The sequence below is a fragment of the Poecilia latipinna genome, unplaced genomic scaffold, assembly GCF_001443285.1.
Source record: "Poecilia latipinna isolate Pla-1442-1.1 unplaced genomic scaffold, P_latipinna-1.0 Scaffold14, whole genome shotgun sequence".
NCBI lineage: Eukaryota > Metazoa > Chordata > Actinopteri > Cyprinodontiformes > Poeciliidae > Poecilia > Poecilia latipinna.
In genome coordinates, this window is record NW_015112630.1 from 413,856 (window position 1) to 435,460 (window position 21,605).

At 40.2% G+C, this 21,605-nt stretch overlaps 2 protein-coding genes across 4 annotated transcripts in view; both read left to right on the plus strand.

The window, feature by feature from the left end:
* The window catches only part of haus4 (HAUS augmin-like complex, subunit 4), a 14,902-nt gene extending 10,339 nt beyond the window's left edge, over positions 1-4,563 (plus strand). Inside the window, exons 3-9 of the mRNA XM_015032022.1 lie at positions 467-598; positions 744-884; positions 962-1,058; positions 1,474-1,619; positions 3,625-3,755; positions 3,866-3,934; positions 4,059-4,563. Coding sequence (XP_014887508.1) covers positions 467-598; positions 744-884; positions 962-1,058; positions 1,474-1,619; positions 3,625-3,755; positions 3,866-3,934; positions 4,059-4,245 — 903 coding nt within the window. The 3' untranslated portion in view covers positions 4,246-4,563. The remainder of the gene's footprint in view (positions 1-466; positions 599-743; positions 885-961; positions 1,059-1,473; positions 1,620-3,624; positions 3,756-3,865; positions 3,935-4,058) is intronic.
* Positions 4,564-6,544: 1,981 nt separating this feature from the next.
* dock11 (dedicator of cytokinesis 11) overlaps positions 6,545-21,605 on the plus strand; it is an 88,894-nt gene continuing 73,833 nt past the window's right edge. For 2 of the 3 annotated variants that reach the window (XM_015032003.1, XM_015032012.1), the window contains exons 1-5: positions 6,545-6,886; positions 17,194-17,310; positions 18,376-18,465; positions 19,157-19,239; positions 20,901-20,967. In XM_015032003.1, coding sequence (XP_014887489.1) covers positions 6,782-6,886; positions 17,194-17,310; positions 18,376-18,465; positions 19,157-19,239; positions 20,901-20,967 — 462 coding nt within the window. In that variant the 5' untranslated portion in view covers positions 6,545-6,781. The remainder of the gene's footprint in view (positions 6,887-17,193; positions 17,311-18,375; positions 18,466-19,156; positions 19,240-20,900; positions 20,968-21,605) is intronic. The other variant, XM_015032007.1, reaches the window with a different exon arrangement.

The window sequence follows — 21,605 nt, forward strand, 5'->3', positions numbered from 1 at the left end:
GTTCAGCAAATTTTCTGGGGCAAACCCTGCAGAAAAGTCAGTGTTTTGGGATGGCTGTCTCTAAGCCCTGATCTAAATCTTTTAGAGAATTTGTGACCAGGCTTAAGATGGATGGATGGATGGATGGATGGATGAATGATGTTTCAACCAGCTAATATGGAACATTTATCCATTTACCAATGTTTTTGAGAGAAAAACTTCAAAATAAGTCAAACATGTGCACCTAATTCTTGTTATTAGTCAGTTCTATTATGCATGATTATTCTACATTGGAAAACAAAAAAAAATTACAGCCATATCCCTGATGAGTGAATGTAAACTATCTAATAATTCTACCTTGATTTTTATAAGCCGAGTATTTAATGAGTCAATTACTAGGTTGTGACACACTGACCTCTACTGGCACACAGAAAGAAGTGCAGAAACATTGAGGGTTTAGGTGTGTGTGTTGTGTCTGTGTGTGTAGGCTGAGCAGAAGCTGCAGAGCCAGAAGCGCCAGTGGCTCCGCTCTGAGAGCCTCCACAGAGGGTTGCAGGAGATGATCCAGGAGTTCTACGTCCGGAAGCACAACTCCACCGTTCCCCCTGACCAGAACATGGTAGATCCCACTAACTTGTCTGGAGTAAATTTGGATTTTAAAACTTTACCATCATTGTTTCCATGTAGTACAAACAAATCCTGTTATAAATGAATGGAGTTATTGGGTTATACTTGAATATGTTGCTAAGGAGTCTTTGCTACAGTTCTATGAAACAATGGAGAGGTGTCTGCGTGTGACTCAGTGTGCCAAGCAGCTGGATCCCAGCAGCACCACAAGTCAGGACCAGCCATCCGTTCTGGGCCTAACGCCCCAACAAGTGCTCCAGCTCCTGCCTTCAGAAAAGGTACATTCCTGGAAAAAGCAGATTTTCCAACAGTCTGACTTTAGATTGTTTCCCTGACTCTACTCTATCTTCCACAGAATGCCCAACGAATGAAACAGGCTCTTCCCAGACAGCTGGAGAGACGTCTGAAGGAGAAGTGTCTGAGCCTTGTCTCTTATTATCAGCCTGAATGGGGTAGTTGTCCATCCACTGACCATATAACTGCACAGTTTGACATTTCGAAAAATAAACTTGCTCAATGGAAACACGACAATTTTGATTTCGATTTTACACTTTTTACACACGAGAGTTGCGTCATCAACAACTGGATGTTGCCACTGGCACAAACCAGGTGACAGGAAGTAGTTGGAGGACAATGATGCAGCATGTTTATTGCATGAACAAACTTATCCATGTGTGATTTTAATTGCTTTTCTTACTTAACGGAAATACCTCAATTGCAAAATTGTGTTTTTCGACATTACCAGAATATTGACAGTCTTCGTTATATTTGTCGTAGAGACGCAGCTAATGCTACATTCACTTTTAGTATCTTTAGCAGGCTTCGTTGTCTTGCACTCACTCCCAGGTCATCTGTACTGTCTTCTAGAGAATGAGAGTGAGGGTCTGAAGACCAACAAGCTGTCTCACCTGTCCACCCTGCTTGACAAAGACAAGAAAAGAACAGAGCTGCTGAAGGAGACGTGTCGAGAAAACACTGTCCTGTTGCAAAGACAAACCCAGCTCTACCTCTCTGTAAGAAAATGTAGTTCTCTCTGTGCTTTTACATTTTTTTAAAGCATTCTTTATTAATAGTTTCCAATCCACAGTTATTGAAGAGGTGCTACTCCAAGCTGTATGCTTATTGGTTTTAATTATATTAAGTAGTGTGTGTTTGTGTAAAGAGAGAGGAGCAAAATGGGCCAAAAGAAGATTTGCTTGCTCTGAAAAGGGCGTGGCATATGTTAGCATCATTTTAGAACCCGGAAATGTTTTTGGTGCAAATAGCCAACATGGATGCAAGGAACATCCTGAGAAAAAAGGAGCAAATTAACGACAAAGTATTTGAGAAGAATCAAATGTGTGTCTGTCTGCCTGGAACCCATTCAGATACGGGATCAGGTCAAGTTATTTGTATGTCAGATTTCAGCAACAAGGCAGATCAAAGTGCTTCACATGATAAAAATGCAACACAATAAACAAACAGAAAAACATTACATTGCAGTGGCAGAATAAAGAAAAGTGATTGAAAACTTGCAATCCAGACTAGAATTAACGATGTTCCAGATATTAGTGATCAAAGGAAAGTCTAAACAAATGGTGTTTTAGGTTTTGATTTCAAACACTTTTGGAGACATTTTTGCAGTAATTAATGCAACTAAACATAAATGTATAGATTAGTTTCTTTAGATCTTGCTGAGATAAAAGTCCTGTAATCCTAGGAATGTTCTAGATGTGGTAGAAGGCCGACTTTGCAAATGTCTTTATGTGTCCCTGAATGTTCAGGTCAGAGTTCATCACTACACCCAGATTCCAGACCTGATCTACAGATCTAGCTGTAAGAACTGAAGCCGTGTGCCGATTCCTAATCCTTGATCTTGACCATTCTTTAGGTCCAAAGATAATGTCAGTCATGTTTCTAAGACTCTTGAAGGAGCACCAGTGGCACAGGGAAAAAGTCTGCATATTTTGGAAAGCCATATTGTTTTTTAAGCAGGACAATGCTCCACTGTGTGGCTTGACAAAAAAATAACACTGCTTAACCCAACTGAGAACTTTTCAGACTTTCTTAATGGGAGATTTTCAGTGAAGGAAAGTAGTACAGATGCCTCTCTGACCAGTGCCTGCAGGCTGTGAGTGCTGCCATCATCAGCAGATCAGATTGTGAAGAAAAGTCCTGTGACTGTAACAGAGAAGAAGAGTTGCTACTTTGGTTGCAACTTTATTAATTTCTTTATATAATTCTGAAGTGTCAGAAATGCTTTTTTTTTTCTTTTAACAGATCAAAAATAAATACTATAAGAATGCCAGTAATCTGTGCACACAGATGCTCTTGTAAGGAAGACACGTCAATTTTTTCAGATTTTTATTAATATTTTGGATTAACAAAGAGGACTTTGGTAAAGACAATTATGATAATGTGAATATAATAAAATGGCTCCACATCTTAGATTTTTACTTAAATTCTACATGGAAATAAAAGGAATAATTGACCACATTTTTCTTCTGGAAAGATAGATCTAGAATTGTCCATAGAGCTTCCTTAGCAATGAACAGTTCAGTGTTTCATGAAGCTTTCATCACCCTGCCTGCAGTGAAGAAGACCTGGGTGAAAATGTTAATGTAACAATATGAGATATTTCTCTGATCTCACCAACATATTTGCATATTAGCAGAAGACCTTCATCATGTTATTAGGTTGAGCTGAATTCCAATCTTTGATGCCACAGAATGACTCTGTTTATAAACCTGAACCTCTTTATGGTAAAGATCTCAAGAAGCTGTTGAAATGATTCGTAGTGAATCCATGGGGGCTGATAATCTAATGAACATGTAAGACATACTGGGTCATCATAGTTTTGGCTGTTTTATAATTAGAAACCACAGGATTTTTGTGAATATTTTGCTATGATTAAGGTTGAAAATAAACTGGAAAATCTACATTCTTTGGTCAGTTTATTCCATTGTTCCACTGTAAATACTTCCCCATTAGTTTTTTTTTTTTTTTACATTTCTATTTTGTGTTTCCTTCACAAACCAGGAGCTGATTAAATGCATCCAGCTGCTCCAGACGCTCATCTTGGATCACAGACTGAAGATCCAGACAGACCTGGACAGGAAGAAATTGGATTACTTTGAAGGCAAATGTGAACTGGTCTTGCAGAAGATAAAGTGAGGCTCCTTCAGTTGTTTGAGTTTTTTATTCACATGTTCAAGACTTGTTTGGGTGGGACACTTAGCCGTGTCTCGTATTTCTAAACATGCTTGTTCTTCCTTTGAAGAACTGAGATGGTGGAAATTCAGCTGGACACCTACTCTCTTGACACAATTTCTGCTCACCGAAAAATAAGGCAAGAGGATTTTAGTCTCATCTCTACTCACCAAACACTTTTTTCCACTAGTTTTTGGTAGAACCTGCGCTTTTATCGAGTCTTATTTCCAAATATAATGCTTTGTGCTGTCTCACTGTTGCAGGGAGAAGCTGGAGAGCGAGCTGACGGCTTGTAAAGCAGAGAAGCAGGCGTTGGAGATGAAGCTGTCGTCGTTTGAGATCTTGGGAAAAGTGTTTGAGGCGTTGGCCGATGAGTACTGTAGATTACGGCAGGAGATAGACATGAAAAACTGGGCTCTGAAAGAACTGACCAAGTACAATGAAAAATAGCTCCCGTCTGATATGGAATTCACTGTTGGGACTCCCTTCTTTTTGAATTAAGCAGTTCTGCAGAAAGATAATGCGGCACTAGTGATAGAAAGTGCTGTGAACATTTGGTTCATTGAATTTTTATTGCGGAGTTCTTCCAATAACACATCTTAGTTTAAATACTCAAATAAGATGAGCATCTACAGTCCATAACTACTGCAATCCTACTTTATACCAACTAAAGTTCAAAGTCCTCTTCTGTAATTACATGTCGTTTTCCTTGGAAGGTGTTGTGTATGTGGTTCATATTGATGTATAATTAAATTGTTATATATAGAATATTGTGATGTGTGTGTGATTTGATCATGCTGAAGGCTTCATAGGTTTGTTGGAGAACATTAAAGAACAAACTACTTCATTAGGACTGAGGAACACCGGAAAAAAGATCAAGAAATAAGTTCTGGCTTAGGTACTTCAAAGTACTTTAATCCTTTGTCAGTGATAAGTAGAACATCTGGCCTGTAATTCTGTTCCATCAATGTCCCAATCAGAATTTCATAGAAAAAAACAAAAAAACTTTAGGGCTAGCTCAAAATTTTCTTAACATTGGGAGATGGGTAATTGACCAATACTCGCCTGAGAAACGGATCTTATTCACAGATCTTATCTTCCTCTGCAAATGTCTGAAAACCAGCTGCTGTCCACTTTTGCTCTGCTGTGATGGAGGTCTGACTGACAGACCCCCCACCAGGTCATTTCTGTATGTGTGCGGTTAATAATCACCCCACGTTTGCCAACTTAATGACTTAGTCACTGTATTTAGTGACTTTTCAGTCAATGACAGTTGTATCATCCAAACTTTAAATCGGCAGATTAGGCTTTTAAAAAATTGGCCAGAAAACTGTAGTCGGTAAACACCTAATAAAATACAACCACTGGAGCATTAACAATAATAATATAAAGACCATATGAGGTATAAGCTGTATTGTATGCGTATTGGATTTAATTATATTGCATTGTGTTGACTTTTTCTTTTGATAGATTTCTCTAAGAACTTTGATACAGTGGATCACTTCATCGTCTAAGAACAGTTGGATGGTTTGCAAACTACTTTAACTGGAACCCAGGCTATGCAGATGGTTCAGTTTATCCACAAGAGAGAACCACAAGGTTCTGTAGTAGGCCCTTTGTTATTTATGTTTTGATTAAATTATTTTGGAAAGGATATTTCAAATGTAGCTGTTCATTTTTATGCAGATGACACAGTCATATATTGCTTTGCACCTATAGCCTATGTGTTTGCTACTGTATATGCAGAATGCATTTAATAGAAACTTCGTCAACTTCAGCTTGTCTTGAATGTTGACAAAACAAAGCTTATGTTTTTAGCAACCCAACATCAGAAAGGTCAAACTAGTCTGTCGTCATTAGTAATGCTAGTCAACTTGTTGAGTAATGCTCAACAAGTTGAACTTGTTGAGTATTACTAGTTCAAATGTTCAAATGTCTGGAGTTACTAATTGATGGCAAATGCTTTAAATTATTCAGTATAATGTGAATAAACTGAGGTTTTTACTCAAATTTTATTTTTTAAAACAAATCCTGCTTTTATTTTGGGGTAAACCAGAAATTTGTGGAGTCAAGTTTTCTTCCAGTTGTTGACTATTAGCTTTTTTCCCCCCTACCTCATAGAACAGTTTTCAAGCACAGCTAGAACTTAAAAAAACTGCTCTGGATGTATGTTAGATGGTGATAGGTCCCATCACATTCTAGTTGCAGACGTGCAATTGTATTGAGTGTCTTTGTCTACATTTTATTGTATATCTTCGTGTCCGTGTTTCAGCTGTTTTATGTATGATGCCATTTATGGCAAAATCTCTCTTGTAAAAGATGTATTTTGATCTTAGTTGGGGAAACCTATTTAAATAGAGGTTATTATTTAAAGAAGCTTAAAAGAGAGGTTATTAAATAATATAGTTAACGCTGAACATCTGTAAATACTGTTTATTTGTTGCAATTTTAAGTATTATCCACAAGATGGCAGTGTGTAATCACTTTTCATATGGTTACCTTGAACGATTGCGATTGCGGGGAAAATTGTACAACAAGGTGGTTGTTTAAAATTAGTATAGTTTTTTTTTAAAGAATTCAAACGAGTGAAAGTCCTGCTTGGCAACATTTTACACATAAATATAAGTTAAATATTTAGCTAAAGCCCTCTTTGCTTTCCTTCCTCATTGACAATCTTCGGTAAGACCCCTCGACACTGACAACCGGAAGTATGTAGTGAAACATCTCGAACCGTTAAACCCTCTCTGCTCTCATCACTACCGCCACCATCATCACCATCCCCATCATCAGCAGCAGGAGCAGCAGCAGCCCCGCCTCAGGACGTGGACCGCTGGCTGGCTGGTTCCTCCCCGACTCAACCTCCCCCACATCTGGCGGGCTGTCAGCACACTGAACTGCCGCTCCGTTCGCCCCGGCGCGGCATGCCCACATCCGCGCCGTATCGCGACAAGAAGCAAGAGAAGCGAACTTGAACCGGAGCGCCGCTATGTCTGAGGTGCGGAAATTCACAAAGAGGCTGAGCAAGCCGGGGACGGCCGCGGAAGTCAGGCAGAGCGTCTCGGAGGCAGTGAGGAGCACCGCGGACCTGGTGGTGAGCACTCCGCGCCCTCTAGCTAGACTCGGGCAGAGACAGCAACTTCTCATTCCTTCCGCCCTTCATAGGCTGGAAAATTAACTTGCCCAAATTTTCTTCCTCTACGCTTTTTTCCCCTCCTTTTGCTCTCTGTCTTTACTTTGTCTCCTTTTATTGATTCTGTCTCCAGACAGCATCCCGTGTGTATTGAGGGGTTATGACTAAAACCCCTGATTCACCTGCATGCTCAGCGGTCGCTCTTGAATTTGCTGCAGCCGTAGAGGGCTGTGACTTTGTCCCGAATCACACGTGTACCTCTCCCCTCCCCAGGCCACTCGAGTGGGGCTCCTTTTGTGTGCAGGCGGATGTGGAGCAGAGCCAGTTAAACAGCTGCAGCATGGCTCCTTAGTCCCAGACAAACCAGGCTGGTATCTATAGAACTGCTGCATTGTGGTTGCCATGTGGATGAGCTGCACCGGTGGTGCCTTGATTCTGCTGAGGCAGCATTTAACTGTGTTTCATGACAGCAAATCGTTGTTGTGACATTTGTGTGGCAGGACTTATGCACCAAGTGTTGTTTCTTGTTTAAACTGAAGCCATCTGTTAACACTTCCACTCCAATTTAGTCATTATGTGGCACAAACTGTCATCCGGACAGCTTTGACTTTTGGAGCTATGTGGTTCTTAAACTGTTGGCATTAGTTATCTACAAGAATAATATGAAGCAAATTAGCTGTAATGTAGAGTTATAAGTCCAAGCAACCAATAAGATGACAAATTCTAACCTTGACATTTTAAGATTCCCCTCGGAAACTGAATCGAGAAAAAAGTTTCATATACCTGGTCAGGAACCTAACCATGTCCAGATAGCAAGATGGAAAAATCAGTACCACAGATTCACATGTATTCACATCGGTATCGGCTGATTTGAGTCTTTTTTTGTCAATGTATTGGCATTGGTCTGGTCTCGTAAGTAAAACTGGGAACACAATGTTTATATCCACACAGCAAATTTGGAAGTATTCCATCAACTCCTACAGGGTTGAATTCAACACTTTGAAAGTGTCTATATTGGTCCGCTCTGGATGGTGTAGAAATTACACTTTTAAAAGTGTTATTTGTAATACAGTTGAATCAACATCACAGTAGTTGAAATTAAACACACATCAGTGTTGAATTACCCAACACTAGTGTATTTTATCAAAAGTTAACACTATGAACGTGTTAATCTTATAGAACATTGTAAAGTATATATCAACATAGAAATCTGAGTTTTAAAATACTACTGGCAGGGTGTGCTGTGGTGGTTCAGGGGTTAAGCACAACCCACATATGGAGGCTCTAGTTTTCAATGCGGCTGTTGTGGGTTCGCTTCCCAGTCTTCCCCTTCTCTCATTACCCACTTTTCTTTTGTAAATTTACTACCAAATAAAAGCCACTAGAGCAATTAAAACCGTTTTTTTCCCCAGAAACTATTGGCCATCAAAAATCCCCAAATTCATTTTAAAAGACATTAGATGCCACTTGAATCTACAAAAACACCAGCACCAGTTGCAGTATATAATCTACTTTTATTTCAAAACATCAAACATCACTGACAGCAATATACAACAAAGGCCATACATTCATGGTACTTTGCACTGCTTTGAAAGTTCATTGGAAGCGGCCATGGATGGTCTTGTGGTGAAGTATCTTTGGTGCTGCTCTTATTTTCACCAACATACAGGAGGAAGGGCTGTCCTGGTTCCACACCAATGAGGAAGGCTTCAACACTGGCTCCCATCTTTGGCAAAATGCTAAGAAGACAAATAATAAAAATGATTAACTATATAGAGCACAGCTCCATTCAAATAGCAAACGAAGCCAATAAGAAAGAGCTTCTAGACCTAGGATCATTAGAGTAACACATACCTGCACATATCTGACAACATGGTCAACACAAACTCTTTAGAGAAACTACTAACACTCATGTTGTTGAATTAGACTAATCAAGTGTTGAATTAACACTGTATTTTAACATACTACACTTACACTGGAAATCTAACACTTTTCAATTTGCTGTGCATCTTGTTGGTGATGGCCTTTCGTTTGGAAGAAGGTAAGATGAGCCGTGTGGTATTTGTTTGTTTGGCCATGTGACTGTGATCGTGATACAGCAAAGGATTGTCTGGTGATTAAGTGAAGTAGAGAAGCAATGTCAGCTGTGTGGTCGTTTTTTTTTCCCCCTCTGTGGTGTTGAAATAGTAGCGATAGGTAAATACTGGTTAGCAGAAATATCAATGTCGAATAACGATATTGGCCCAAATTTTGAAATCAATGCATCTGAAATCGGAAAAGCTGCAATCAGATAGAAATTGTTTTAATAGTCTCTGATTATTAAAACATAATCAGAGACTATGTTTTAAACGCATAACAACCAAGTGTGTGAGATGGTTTGGTGAGAAAAGGCGGTTTCTCCCTCCTGAACGCCTGACCTCAGAGAACCTTCCTGTCGTTCTTCCCAACTTGCGACTTGGAAATGTTTGCTTCAAACGTCCAGGGCATTTTGGAAAAATATGTTATTTTTCTTTTTAGTGACAGACCATAAGAAACAGAAGTTTTTCTATAGGATATAGAGTATGAAAGAGTGTTTTTTTTGGTTTACCATGCTCTAGATCATCATCATTCTGTTGCCAGATTCAGTGGTGACCCATTTTTGGTTTACTGATAGAATCCACCAGATTATTACTTACAATCTCTGGTATCTGCAATAATTCATGATGTCATGCACAGTAATAAGGTTCGCAGGGCCCACAGCATCACAGATCTCACACCAAACCTAACTCGTTGTTCCTTTGTTCGCTCTGTGTTTGCAAGCCTGTAGTCTTATGATGATCATCTCCTGCAGTGTGACGCAGGAAGAACTCCCCAGTGGAATAATCTTGTGATTAGGTTGAGTTTCCTTAAACAGAGCTGGTGAAGGGAAGGATGTGTTTTTGCGCTCCGCACCACGTGGGGTGGTGTGTTTACTTTCTGCTACCGGAAGAGGAGCAGGGACTGGCCGAAGACTTTAAGGAGGAGAACAAACGGTGTTTTGTGAAGGGTGGATGGTCTGGGTTCCTCTCTCACATGGGGATTCCCTCAGGCATGCTGTGGCCATCCTTTCACTGTGTGACTGTCATTGTTGGTTCAGTCATTCCTGTCGAGGAAGCTTTAGTTATGACTGAGTGCGCTGAATGATAATCTCCCATCAGGTTTATGTTTTTCTTGGGCAGAATCAAACCTGTTCCTGGAAGTTTGACGGAAATAAATCGTGGAGAATATCGTTCTGGCCTTCTGTTCTTGTGCTTGAAACAAATATTCTTTTTGAAGGATTCTTCCTTTGGACATTTCTTTTTTTATTGACTTTCTCTTCCTTCCTTCCTTCCTTGCATCAATTTCTTGAATTTTCAAGCTGTGGCACATTCTGAAGACCAATTAATTCTTCACAACTTTATTCGACTGAAAGTTTAGAAAACAACCCAATGAATTAGTGCTGTAGAATTTAGTCGGGAAAATTGATTTTGGGGATCTTAAGTACGCTAAACATTTTCAAAGTTAGCAAAAGCGCTAATTGAAAAGTTTGCTTTGCTATTAGCAGACTAGTGGAAGTATGGCCACCGCAGCTTCATTCGCCTTTCTCTTCACAGCAGTTGTAGTTTGAGGGTCTAATGCAGGGGTCCCCAAACTACGGCCCGTGGGCCGGATCCGGCCCGCCACGTCGTTTGGTCCGGCCCCCTGAACAATGCCAGACCTGGCCCGCCTCCTCATACCAGAGAGCAGCGCGAATGTGTCGTCGTGGTCGTCGTCGTCCCCCCCCGCTCGACAGTTTTTCAAAGACAGAACAGCCACCCCCCCCACCCCCCACCCCCGACGATAAGAATTTCCTAAGGTTTATTTCTCCAAAAACCTAAGACCGGCCCCCGACCAGAGAAAGGAACAGCTATGTGGCCCTCGCAGGAAAAAGTTTGGGGACCCCTGGTCTAATGTAACAAAATGTGAAAAATGTGTGTTAATAATGTTGCAAAGCACAGTAAATACATAGGTGAGGTTGTAAAACTGAGTACACGTGTAAAGGGTAAAAAATAATCTTGTTTCATACTTCATTTTGTTCTAATCAAGTATCTTTGATTTCACTAATTAATCTATACAAAGGCAAGCAGGTACCATGGTGATGTTCACATCAGTTTCTCTGAACTTTACCACATTGGTCACTGCCTCAGTCAGGTGTGAGCCTGTAGGGCAGAGTGGGTTCAACTGGCTAAATGCTTTATTGAGGACAGAGCATGAATGCATTTGGAAAGTAAACTCCTTACATGCATTCAACTAAGATGTCCTTCTTGCATATTAATATGTTTAATGGAGATTGGGACAGTGAGAGTGACTCCATTACCTCATGAAACGTGATTGTTTTGATGTTGTGTGATTTATTTAATGGAGTTATAAATCAGTTGGTTTAACAAGTGTACTTGAGGAGCAAGACTGACCATCATTCCAGCCTGAACAGAACGCTGTTAGAAACTTCAGGTTGGGTTTTCCTTCTATTGGTTTTATATTAATCAGTTTAAACATCACTCACCTCTTCTTGGTTTGTCTCCTCAGGAGAATGAATTCCTGCATCAATGCTTGTGTACCTTTTTCTACCACACTTTTTTTCCCCCTCTCAACTTTGAAGCTTTATCTTCTTTTGGAGGGTGTCAGTGACTGTCTGCTGGACAACTGATTGTCTGTTACATAATTAGTTAGCATGTTATTAAGTAAATGTAACTTTTGGATGATATTCTCATTTATTGAGCTGCACCAGTCGATTCATTACCTACTAAGAAGATAAATTGACCAAACAGGAAGCAGAGTTCAGCATATTGGGTATGGATTTATTACATCAGGAGGTCTTGTGACTGAAACACTTTAACCTGTCGACACAAAAGTATCTACTGAAGTGATTTACTGCTGCATTGTACTAAGTAGCTGCTACAGTGGAGGCATTGATCATGTTTGTTCCACATGTCTTATCCTTTGTGTTTTCAACTCAAAAACTACATTTCCCTTTATAGAAAAGGAAAACAAAAGGCCAGGTGGAAAGAAGACGTTTGTTTGAAAAAGAACGGCCTCTGATCGGTTGATAAGTAACATTGTGAGCATAAGGCTAGCAGCAGACTTTTTCCACACAAAGGATCTATCGTTCAGGCAGCACTCCAGGTTGAGCTCTGGGTCGTTTTTGTCTTGACAAAAATCCACAACTCTGAATCATTTTGGAAACCGTCAAGGAAAAGAAGACTCCATCTAATCCTGCGGAAGATCAGCATCACCAATAAATCTTTCAGGTGTTCTTTTCAGCAGACACTTACAAAGTCCGACTTAAGCTGGGCTATTTGTTACCAGTAAATACCACACAGCAACAAACAGGTGTCTTGATGGTTCAGTCAAACCTGAAAACCCCCACCCTCCTCTGTTGTGTGTTTGTGGTCATGTTATTTAATTAAACTGAAAGGCTTTTTGGGAAACAGTCCAAAGGAATTCACTGTTAACATCTACACAGTGCTCTGCCACAGTGTCATCCAGTCAGTGTTACAAACAATCCAACATAGCTTAATTTACATTCAATGCGTTTTACTCACTGCACTTACTTTCACTTTAAAACTTCCTCCTTTGCTACTCCACAGTTGTGGGAGTAGCTCTTTTGTTTTAATGCTGGTTTGTTCTTTTTGTACACTTTTGTTCATCATCTCCTTTTTTTTGCTAAAGGCTTTGTGTGTTTGGGCAGTAATTCCCAAATCCCAGAGGAGTTGAAAAAGGAGGCTCCCTAGATGCAGAGCTGGAAGAAGAAGGAAATTCAGCCATTTCTTAAACTGATCATTGAGGGAAAGGATCATATCCCCTACTCCAACATCCCATCTGGCTTTTGAAACCTATGGACAGACAGGAGAATCAGCAGAGCTCAATCTAAGACATGTTACTGTGGAGTATGAAATCTGCTGCCTGGATATTGAATTTTTAGCATGTCAGTACAGTCATATGACAATCCTGACACTCAGTCTTACAGCAACAGTAGCTGTGTTTCCATAAACTTTTTTCATTCATTCACTTTTTTTTAAGTATCGCGTTTGAAAAGGTTAATGAAAAATGATTTCTGAGGTGGTTTTTAAGTTTTCTAAACAAAGTTAATGCGCTATAAGGGGAGATGGAAACACATTTACCGAATAAGTTCTGACATGGCGAATATCTACCAGTTTACTGCAGCCATGCATTATGCCAAAGTTTGAGGTAATCAAGTAGCCTGGTTGATTCACTTCAAACCAGTAGATGAAAACATCTACTGGTTTATAGTTGACGCATTGAACTCGTGAAGGAAAGTAGTGGTGTAGTAGTGTTGGCTGAATCACCTTGGATACAGGTTGGCCGGACGGCAAGTTGCAAATTAGTGGTTCAATTCATTGCCCAAACCTTGAGGTCTTTTGGAGAAAATGGCCGCCCCACGGGTACATGCGTTAAATGCATAGCGTCGACCACAGCTCCTGCGCATTCTACTCCGTGTTTCCTGCCCACATTCCTGCCACCATCGTGAGGAACCCACTGCTAATGGAGACGCACCCAACCTGGCCATAACCGAACCAGACATTAACTGTCAAGAATGAGACTTGACAATGGAGAACGGAAAAGATATCTGGTTATCTGTTAGTAGTTTGTTCTAAAATAGACTGAAACTATTGCAAAGGTCAAAGATCTAATTTTGCTCTTGAAATGAGCTGCACGTGTGCTCAACTCATTCAGACAGACTGGAGCACTTAGCGGGGTCAGCTGCAGGACAGCACAGCCGCTTTACGCTCAACGTGAAGAAATAGCTTCGGTCATGTTGGAGTCGTTAGTGCCTTGCAGATGGAGAACTTAATGGGACACAGACATCTGGAAACAGCCTTGCTAACATCATCATCGCCGGAGGCGGGCTTGGCTTTGTGATCGGGTTTGAGTATTCAGCTTCCAGACTTGATGGTTTAAGAGAAGAAAGTGTTAGACATGCTGAGGGTTTGCAATGATTTCGATGGCTTTCACCGTTTGGTCACACCCAGCTTCTTTCGGCACGTTCCCTTTCTGTTTTGGTTTGTTTCAGTAACAACTGTGACTTCACTGCCTGACAACGACTCCTCAGCCTCTCTACACCTCTGTGAAAGCAGAAGTTGCCCTTGTCTGCCTTTCCTTCTCTCTTTGCTGCTTCCTTCCCCCACATGCCTCTCGGTGTTTTGTATACCATGAGTGGCTTGAACTTGTAGCGCTGCGGTTGTTGCACATGACAGGAAGTAGAGCTGCTGTCGGGCGCAGGAGAGTCACAGTCATGTGTAATGGTTTTAGCAGACTTGGAGGTGATTTCTGTTTGATTTGCTTGCAGTTGAGAAAAGAAGCAGCTATGCTAGGTTAAATGTTGATGTGGGCATTGGAGCGCTTCGGGTTTTAGTGGAAAAATCTGGAGAAAACATGAACATGGAACCGTCGTAGTTTTTAACCCAAATTACAGGTTAGAAAGCAACAAATGGCCACGCATTCCATCCAATATGGCCTGTGCACAGATTCCAATGTAGGAAGGGGCTTTTAGAAATATCTGAACAAATTCTGTGCGGCCAAAGTCTTTAGATCGACAACTGTTTACTTCCACTGCAGGAAGAGATTAAGGTGTTTTTAAGTTTAAAAAAATGAAATAATATCAATGAAAGATCCAGTTCAGGTAATAACAAGACTAAAGTATAATAAATTGAAGCGTGTACCAACAAGTAAATCTTGAAAATATATGGGACTGAAGATAAATATGGTTAAAAAAAAAGGCCAGGGTGAATTGTATTCTGTGCTTTATGAATCAATTTAAATAGTTTTGTGGAGAGTATCTCTGATCACAATATGTCTGACTTGCTTGTTGGCTTCAAGCTTACAAAGTTGTATTAGTTTTCCAGCAAGTCTATGGTGACCTGACATCTTTCTTTAGAATTTATTTTTAAAAAGTGAACGACCAAAAGGTTTCAGTGTTATGTCATCTCTCTACTACTAGAACAGGAACTATCACCAATACCTACTCAGAACATCACTTCAAGAAAACCAAGCACAAACCTTTGAAACACAATTCTGACTTTTCAATTGTTGTTTTTTATTATATCTTTTAGGATTGAGCGTTAACCTATTACAAGTGTGTCGTGACTGTCGCATTATTGGCTGATAAATGTAATGGTAAATATTACATTTTTAACTCAGACAATACTACAAAACCCGTGTCATTAACGTAAATCGATGCCACTCCTGTTAATAGTTCCAAGTTGCTGCATGTAAAGAGTAAAAAGTTGTGGGACTGAGTATTGTGCCTTGGGAAACTCCATAATTTCATTTAGTGCATTTAGATTAGACATTTATATTTTGTTGACAAATTATTTAAAATGACTTGTTATTAAAACTAAAGAAGCGTACCCAAGATGTCGATAAGTGAGTAATAAGTGAATAAGCCCCGATTTCTGTAATGTTTTGAGATTGGAGATTGGCTGTTACTCATCCATTGATCTTTTCTATCTCTGCAAAGGTCTGTAAATCAGCCACTGTCCCCCTATGCTTTACCATGAGAGATATGTGACCAACAGCTCTCTGTGTTTTTGTGTTAAAAAGGTTACAAACTACAAAAATTCAAAGGTGCATGGGCAGGTATCGTAGCATGTGAGGCCAAATTGCAAGTGGAGGAAGGGCACGATTGGTTCACACCCCCTCCTGCAGTTCAGTGTGTCAATTGTAAACCTACCTTAATCCACTTCATGGTTTTTATAAAACCCCTATTTAAAATAAACAAATGGCGCTTCAAGATTTCTCCCAGAAAACTTGCTAAGCCCGGTGGTTGGGTTGGGCCATCATTCATCCATGGATGCGAGCCGTCGTGTTTTTGAGTTAAAAAATGTTTAAAGTTGATAGGAAATTTTAAAATATCACTTGATAATTATATGTTATTAAAAGATTGGAAGATTAATACCTGAACACTAACTATAAAGTCTTAAAAAAAGCAAACATTTAAAAAACACTTTAAAAAATAAGCAATGCTTAGCCTGGTGGGGGCACAAGTAAAGCCTGGTGACCCTCCAGGCTGATAATGCACTGGTTTTTACAGTATAAATTAGATCTTTGAAAGCAAAATGAATATCCTGTTCCGTCTCGTTCTTGTCTTAGGTTTCACTACGCCATTGCTGTTTTTAGTCGATTCAGATATTTTCCCATCAATCTGTACAAAGTTTTCCAAACAGAAACTTTACTTTTGACTTATGACACTGAGTTTTCATATAAGGGATTATCAACAGCTAATGCTGTCAGTGGTCTTTGTGGTGTGTCTTGGCTGGAGCCATTCAGTACCTTAATTAAAGTTTAGCTCCCAATCTGTGGAAGGATACTTAACCATTTCCGCAGCAATAATGTACCCAGAGCTGCTGCCATCATTCTTAATTGAAACGTACACCACACCCCAAACAGTGACAGAAAAACTTGATCAGCTTATTACCCAGTACAGATGCACATGCAGACATTTTCTCAAAGAGCTTTACGGTGAATGGGAGCGGGGGTGGCTGACTCTGAAATGAAAGCTCTGCCTTGTCAGCTGTGAATTGCTTACGTAGAAATATGATGGAGCACAAAGTGGAAAACAGGTGCAGTATTCTTCCTGCAGAGCATGCTGATCTCTCTGTGGGTCCAGAAGCAACCCTTCTGCTCGGAGTGTTTCAGGAAACGGCAGCCGATCAGAATCAGATCCACCCAGTCTGATTCTTTAAGCTCAAGCAGAAACTACGTGGTGTTGCTGAGCGGAGGCTTACTGGCTTGGCTTTGCTGCTTAGCCTGGCCTACAGCGGCACTTTGTTTGAATTCAATTTCAACCACAAATGTCGATTTAGGTTGCTTCTTGTTGGTCTGAAAACCTGCAGGCCTTTTTAAGACAGAGGGATCATTTCATATCATCCACTTCTCTATGAAACTCAAAACAGGAAGCACAAATATTCTGTTGTAGCATGTAGCATGTGATGCTGTTATTTTTCTTATGCCTCAATCATCCTCACCCTTTTCTGTCTTCGTATCAGTTTCCTCTCCCTTTATCGCCCTCTGCCTTTCCTTGGCTTGTTTCCTACAGACCACCGGTAGCTCTAAGCTTTGCAGTATCACCTGATTTACTGTGGTTCAGCTGTGGCGTTGGTAGAAAAAGCCACATTAAAGCTGCAAATATCAGTTTTAAAATGAACAAAGGGAATTGTTTTGTTTGAAAGTGACGCGTCGCCTGTTTCATCTCCAATCCTCCCCCATTTAAGGAGCAGCCGAAGATCATCGAGCCGCTGGACTATGAAGCGGTGGTGTTCCAGAGGAAGGCCCAGATCCACAGCGACCCCCACAGAGACCTGCTGCTCTGCCCTGCCGACGATGTCTCTGTGAGTTCTACATACATTTCACGTGATCGAGCGACACGGAGCAGAGCTTGTTGTTAAGCAGAAGGGAAATTATTGATGTTTTTTAAGATTTCCTTTTGTTTGTGTTGGGCAAAACTAACCAAAATGTTGGTATGGCTAACCCTGAAGCACTAATCTTGAACATTAATTGTGCCAATGCTAATGCGCTACACTAACACAGTATTTAGCGAAAGCTAATGCTAAAGAGCTAACTTCAATTCAAATTATATTTGCGCTAGAAAGACTACTCTGAAGCACCAGTTTAATTTTGACATTATAATTTACATGTTCTATAATACCCTTAGATATTGTATTTATATTCATATCTTGTTCTCTGCTGTTTGTGTTTTATTTTGTTCCCAAGTTTCTTGGATAAAGTTATTGGGATAAAACGAGGGGAGGAAATGGAACTGTCGCTGTCAGTGACTTTACCAACTTCAAAATAAGAGCATGAATAGAAACGTCTAACAACTTGGAAGAATTCTTAAAAGTTGAAAACCAAAACTTCAACGCAGACGTTGAACATTATTCAACTGAAAGTTAGCAACACAGTCAAGTAAACTAACATTTCAGAATTTATCTGGAAATATGAAGTTAGGGGAAGCTAAGTGTGCCAAAAATTTTCAAAGTTACCAAAACACTAAAGCACTAACTGAAAAATGACTTCCATTCCTAGCAGGTTAGCAGAAGTTTGCTCACCACTTGTTTTCACTCATCTTTAATGTTATACCACTTAATAAATTGACTGAAAAAAATCCTTATTGGTAAATATCAATATATAATTGAACATTAAAATGAAGAAAACTGTTGTGGGAAAGCCTTGACGAATAGACGGCAGTGCCGACATCCTGGAAGCCGGTCAGCTTGGTGGTAGCCGTCCTGTGAAGTCCTTAGAAAATTCTTTACAAAATGTGAAGAAAACAAAAAGTGTTACAAATACTTCTGAAGCAAATGATGTCCCCAGTCTCACAGACTCCTTAGTGAGTAATGTTTACATGCTCCCATGTGTCTATGTGTTTATGTGTTGCTGTGTTTGCCTGGATGCAGGAGTCCCAGATCTCCCGGCAGAGGAGGACCGTCGTTCCTTCTGTTCCTCAGAATGCCGAGCAAGAGGCCAGGAGTCTGTTTGCTAAAGAGGTATGCTGACAAAGCAGCAGCAGCAACGAGCCTTTTATCAAGATCTAAAAAGAGACTTGGAATGAAAAAAAGGAAAAAGGAGCTACTTTCTACACTCGACACTTTGTTTTATCATTGATCAATAAAATGGCTATGTCACCATTCATTCTCATCTTTTAGAGTGTTCACAAAGAAACGTTCAGATTTCTTTGTGAAAACCTAAACGTCTAATCATCAATAAAAACGTGACTGTGTGTTATGATGAGAACACTCTGCTCTCCAGCTCTCATGACTGTGACACATCGTAGAAAAAGCCATAAAATGGCTCGTTAAAATGGAGCCAACATCATTTAGCATTTAGCAAACAAAGATCCTTTCAGGCAGCAGAAACGTTCAGTGTTGAAAGAAAAATAAATGGCAGATAGAAAGCCTTAAATAGATGTAACCTTTACGGGTGCACCAATTGCGTTTTTCTGGCCGATCACCGATCTTTAAAAAGCCTGACCTGTAAATTCTGATTTTGGGCCGATGCCAATATTTTTGTTTGGAAAGTTGCTAAATATTGCGGTAAAGTAGCTAAGTTGACAGCAGTGGAGTGACAGTTTCCTTCACAAAATAGGGATATGGCTGCTTTTACACTGAGGAAATGACAGTTTTGACCCACTTCTATATTTTACTGTATCTGGTGCTAATCCAGCTTTCTGATCCACAGTGCATCAAGATGTACAACACCGACTGGCATGCCATCAACTACAAGTACGAGGCGTACTCGGGCGATTTCCGCATTCTGCCAAGGTAAGGAAAGATAAGAACCCAAACTGATGGGAATAAGTGACATAATGTTGGAGAAACTGTGTTCAGATTTAGAATTTGTGCTAAACGACCTCTTAACTTAGCTGGAAGTCCTTTGACTGCCAGCTATTTAAGATGTACAAGGGATTTCACTGTGCTCACTGGTGACCTACCAGAAATCCCCAGTATGTCCATGCAGCTTTAAGTCTTCTTCTGCTCAGAGGAAATCTACCAGCTCAGAAAGGTTTGGCGTTCTGAACTCTCACAGTGATGAAGAGGTCACTGAGTTTATCACTGCTGTTCCAACCTCAGGGGAAAATGCCTCACAATGATCCCTCAGCAGGTCTGGATGATATTAGCTACAACTAAAATGTTGCTTGAAGACTTTGTTAGTAATAATACAGTGAAGCCCCGCTTATTCACTGTTCATTGTTCATAGTTTCGCCAATTCATGTGTTTTTTTTGTAGAACATATCTGAAATATTTGACAGAAAATGCAGCCAGGAAGCTGAGTTACTTAGCCACAATGCTCCTTGGCACGCTGTTGGCTGTACCTGCCTAAAAGCAGAACTAAGGAAGGCTATAGATGTTAGCTTGTGGTGTAGTTCTCAGAGCGTTTACAATGTGTGTTTTGATAAATTTATATTGGGGTATATTCGGTGTTTCAGCTATTAAATAGCTGAAACTCTGCTGAATTTAGTACACTCAATTGCTGAGTGTACTAAATCAAACACTCTGCCATTGAGATGGCTAACAGATTGTTAAAAAAAAATACATACTCAGCTATAGCACCAACATTTTCAAAAGAAGGCTTCATGGATTGAGAGCAGAACCATTCAGTAGAGAGAGACGGACGAAGTTCAGACCATCTCTTTCATCGGTCATAAAGGCCAGTGATCATATCCCCTACTCCAGCATCTCTCTTTCTCACCGTCCGGCCAGGCAGAGATCTAAAGAGGAGTAGCAAAAGCAAAAGAGGTTGATTTCTAGTACTTGCCGACAACTCACAGTGTCATCCATCAGGTGTTACAGTGAAATATAATATATTGAAGGTACTTGGATGAAATTCAGTTTCCCTTTGGGATAAGTAAAGTATTTTTGATTTGAAATGAATTTTTGGCGATTTATTGTGAAATAACCCTGAAGCAAAACATCATCACATCAGTCTACCTTTTCAAAATACTGTATATGAATATAATGTACCAAATTGGTCCTCATAATTATGACTTTAAAACTTGTTATTATGACTTCCTGTTGGGTTTTTAGTTTATCTTTCTCGGCCAGTATGGCCTTCTGTACAGCTTAGAATTTGGCAGGAATAAAACACATTGAAGCAAACTGGAATGCTTCAGAATATTAGTCAAGATCTGGCAAAAATCACTTTTCCAGTTTCTATTGTGATTTCATCGACCCAAATATACAGAGAGCAGAATTTACAGGTCTTTTCTGCTTCAGTGTTCTTCTTATAGACATATGCCAGTAGTAGAAATACATTCAACATTACAAAAGTGTTTTTAATGTCTATGTAAAAAAAATAAAAAAAAATAAAAACGGATGGTATCTTTAAAATGCCTCATTTTAGTTTTGTTGACAGCAGAGGAATGTAGCTGACCTCATGCAGATGAAGCAGAGCTGCTTATTGACCCTGTTTGTGTTTTTTAAAGCAAAGGGCTGAAGACGGACAAGCTTCCCACTCACGTGTTTGAGATCGATGAAGACGCCAAAGATGAGGTGAGTTGCTGATCACAGGCACAGACAGCACTGTGTGTGTGTGTGTGTGTGTTTGTAGAGGGCTTTTAGTGGTGCCCTATAAATCTCTGAGATTAGATTCCTCTAAGACATACTCAGATTTGTCTTATTGAACAAGCAGGACCGTCCTGGGATAGATACAAAGACATTCTCTGCTCATTTACTAAAGCAGATATGATGAAACATGGCTGGCTTACGGCCTGTCAGGTGGGTGTGTCAGCCCTCTTACATCTCACTACGGAGCAGGGAAACCAGAATCCTAACATGTCCTATAAATAGATCTCATCGACCGCCCACATGGAGGCAGAGGAGAGACGGAGGAAGGTCAGGAGAACGTCTGCTTTCTAAACCATAACTCTGCAGTCAGGAGGACGGAGGATGGGCTTGACTCTCTTTTAGCCAATCAGAATGACGGACTAGTGTGAACATGCATGTGTCTACTCACCAATAGTCACCAGTAGTCTGATCTCCTGAAACCAAAGTTTGTTTTTTTTTGGAGAACTGGAGTATGAGACATTAAGGAAGCTCTCGTATTGTTCTGACATCCTGTAGAGCAGTGGTTCCCAAACTTTTTTTTCTGCGCCCCCCCAGTGGTTTCCAAACATTTTCTGCGCCCCCCC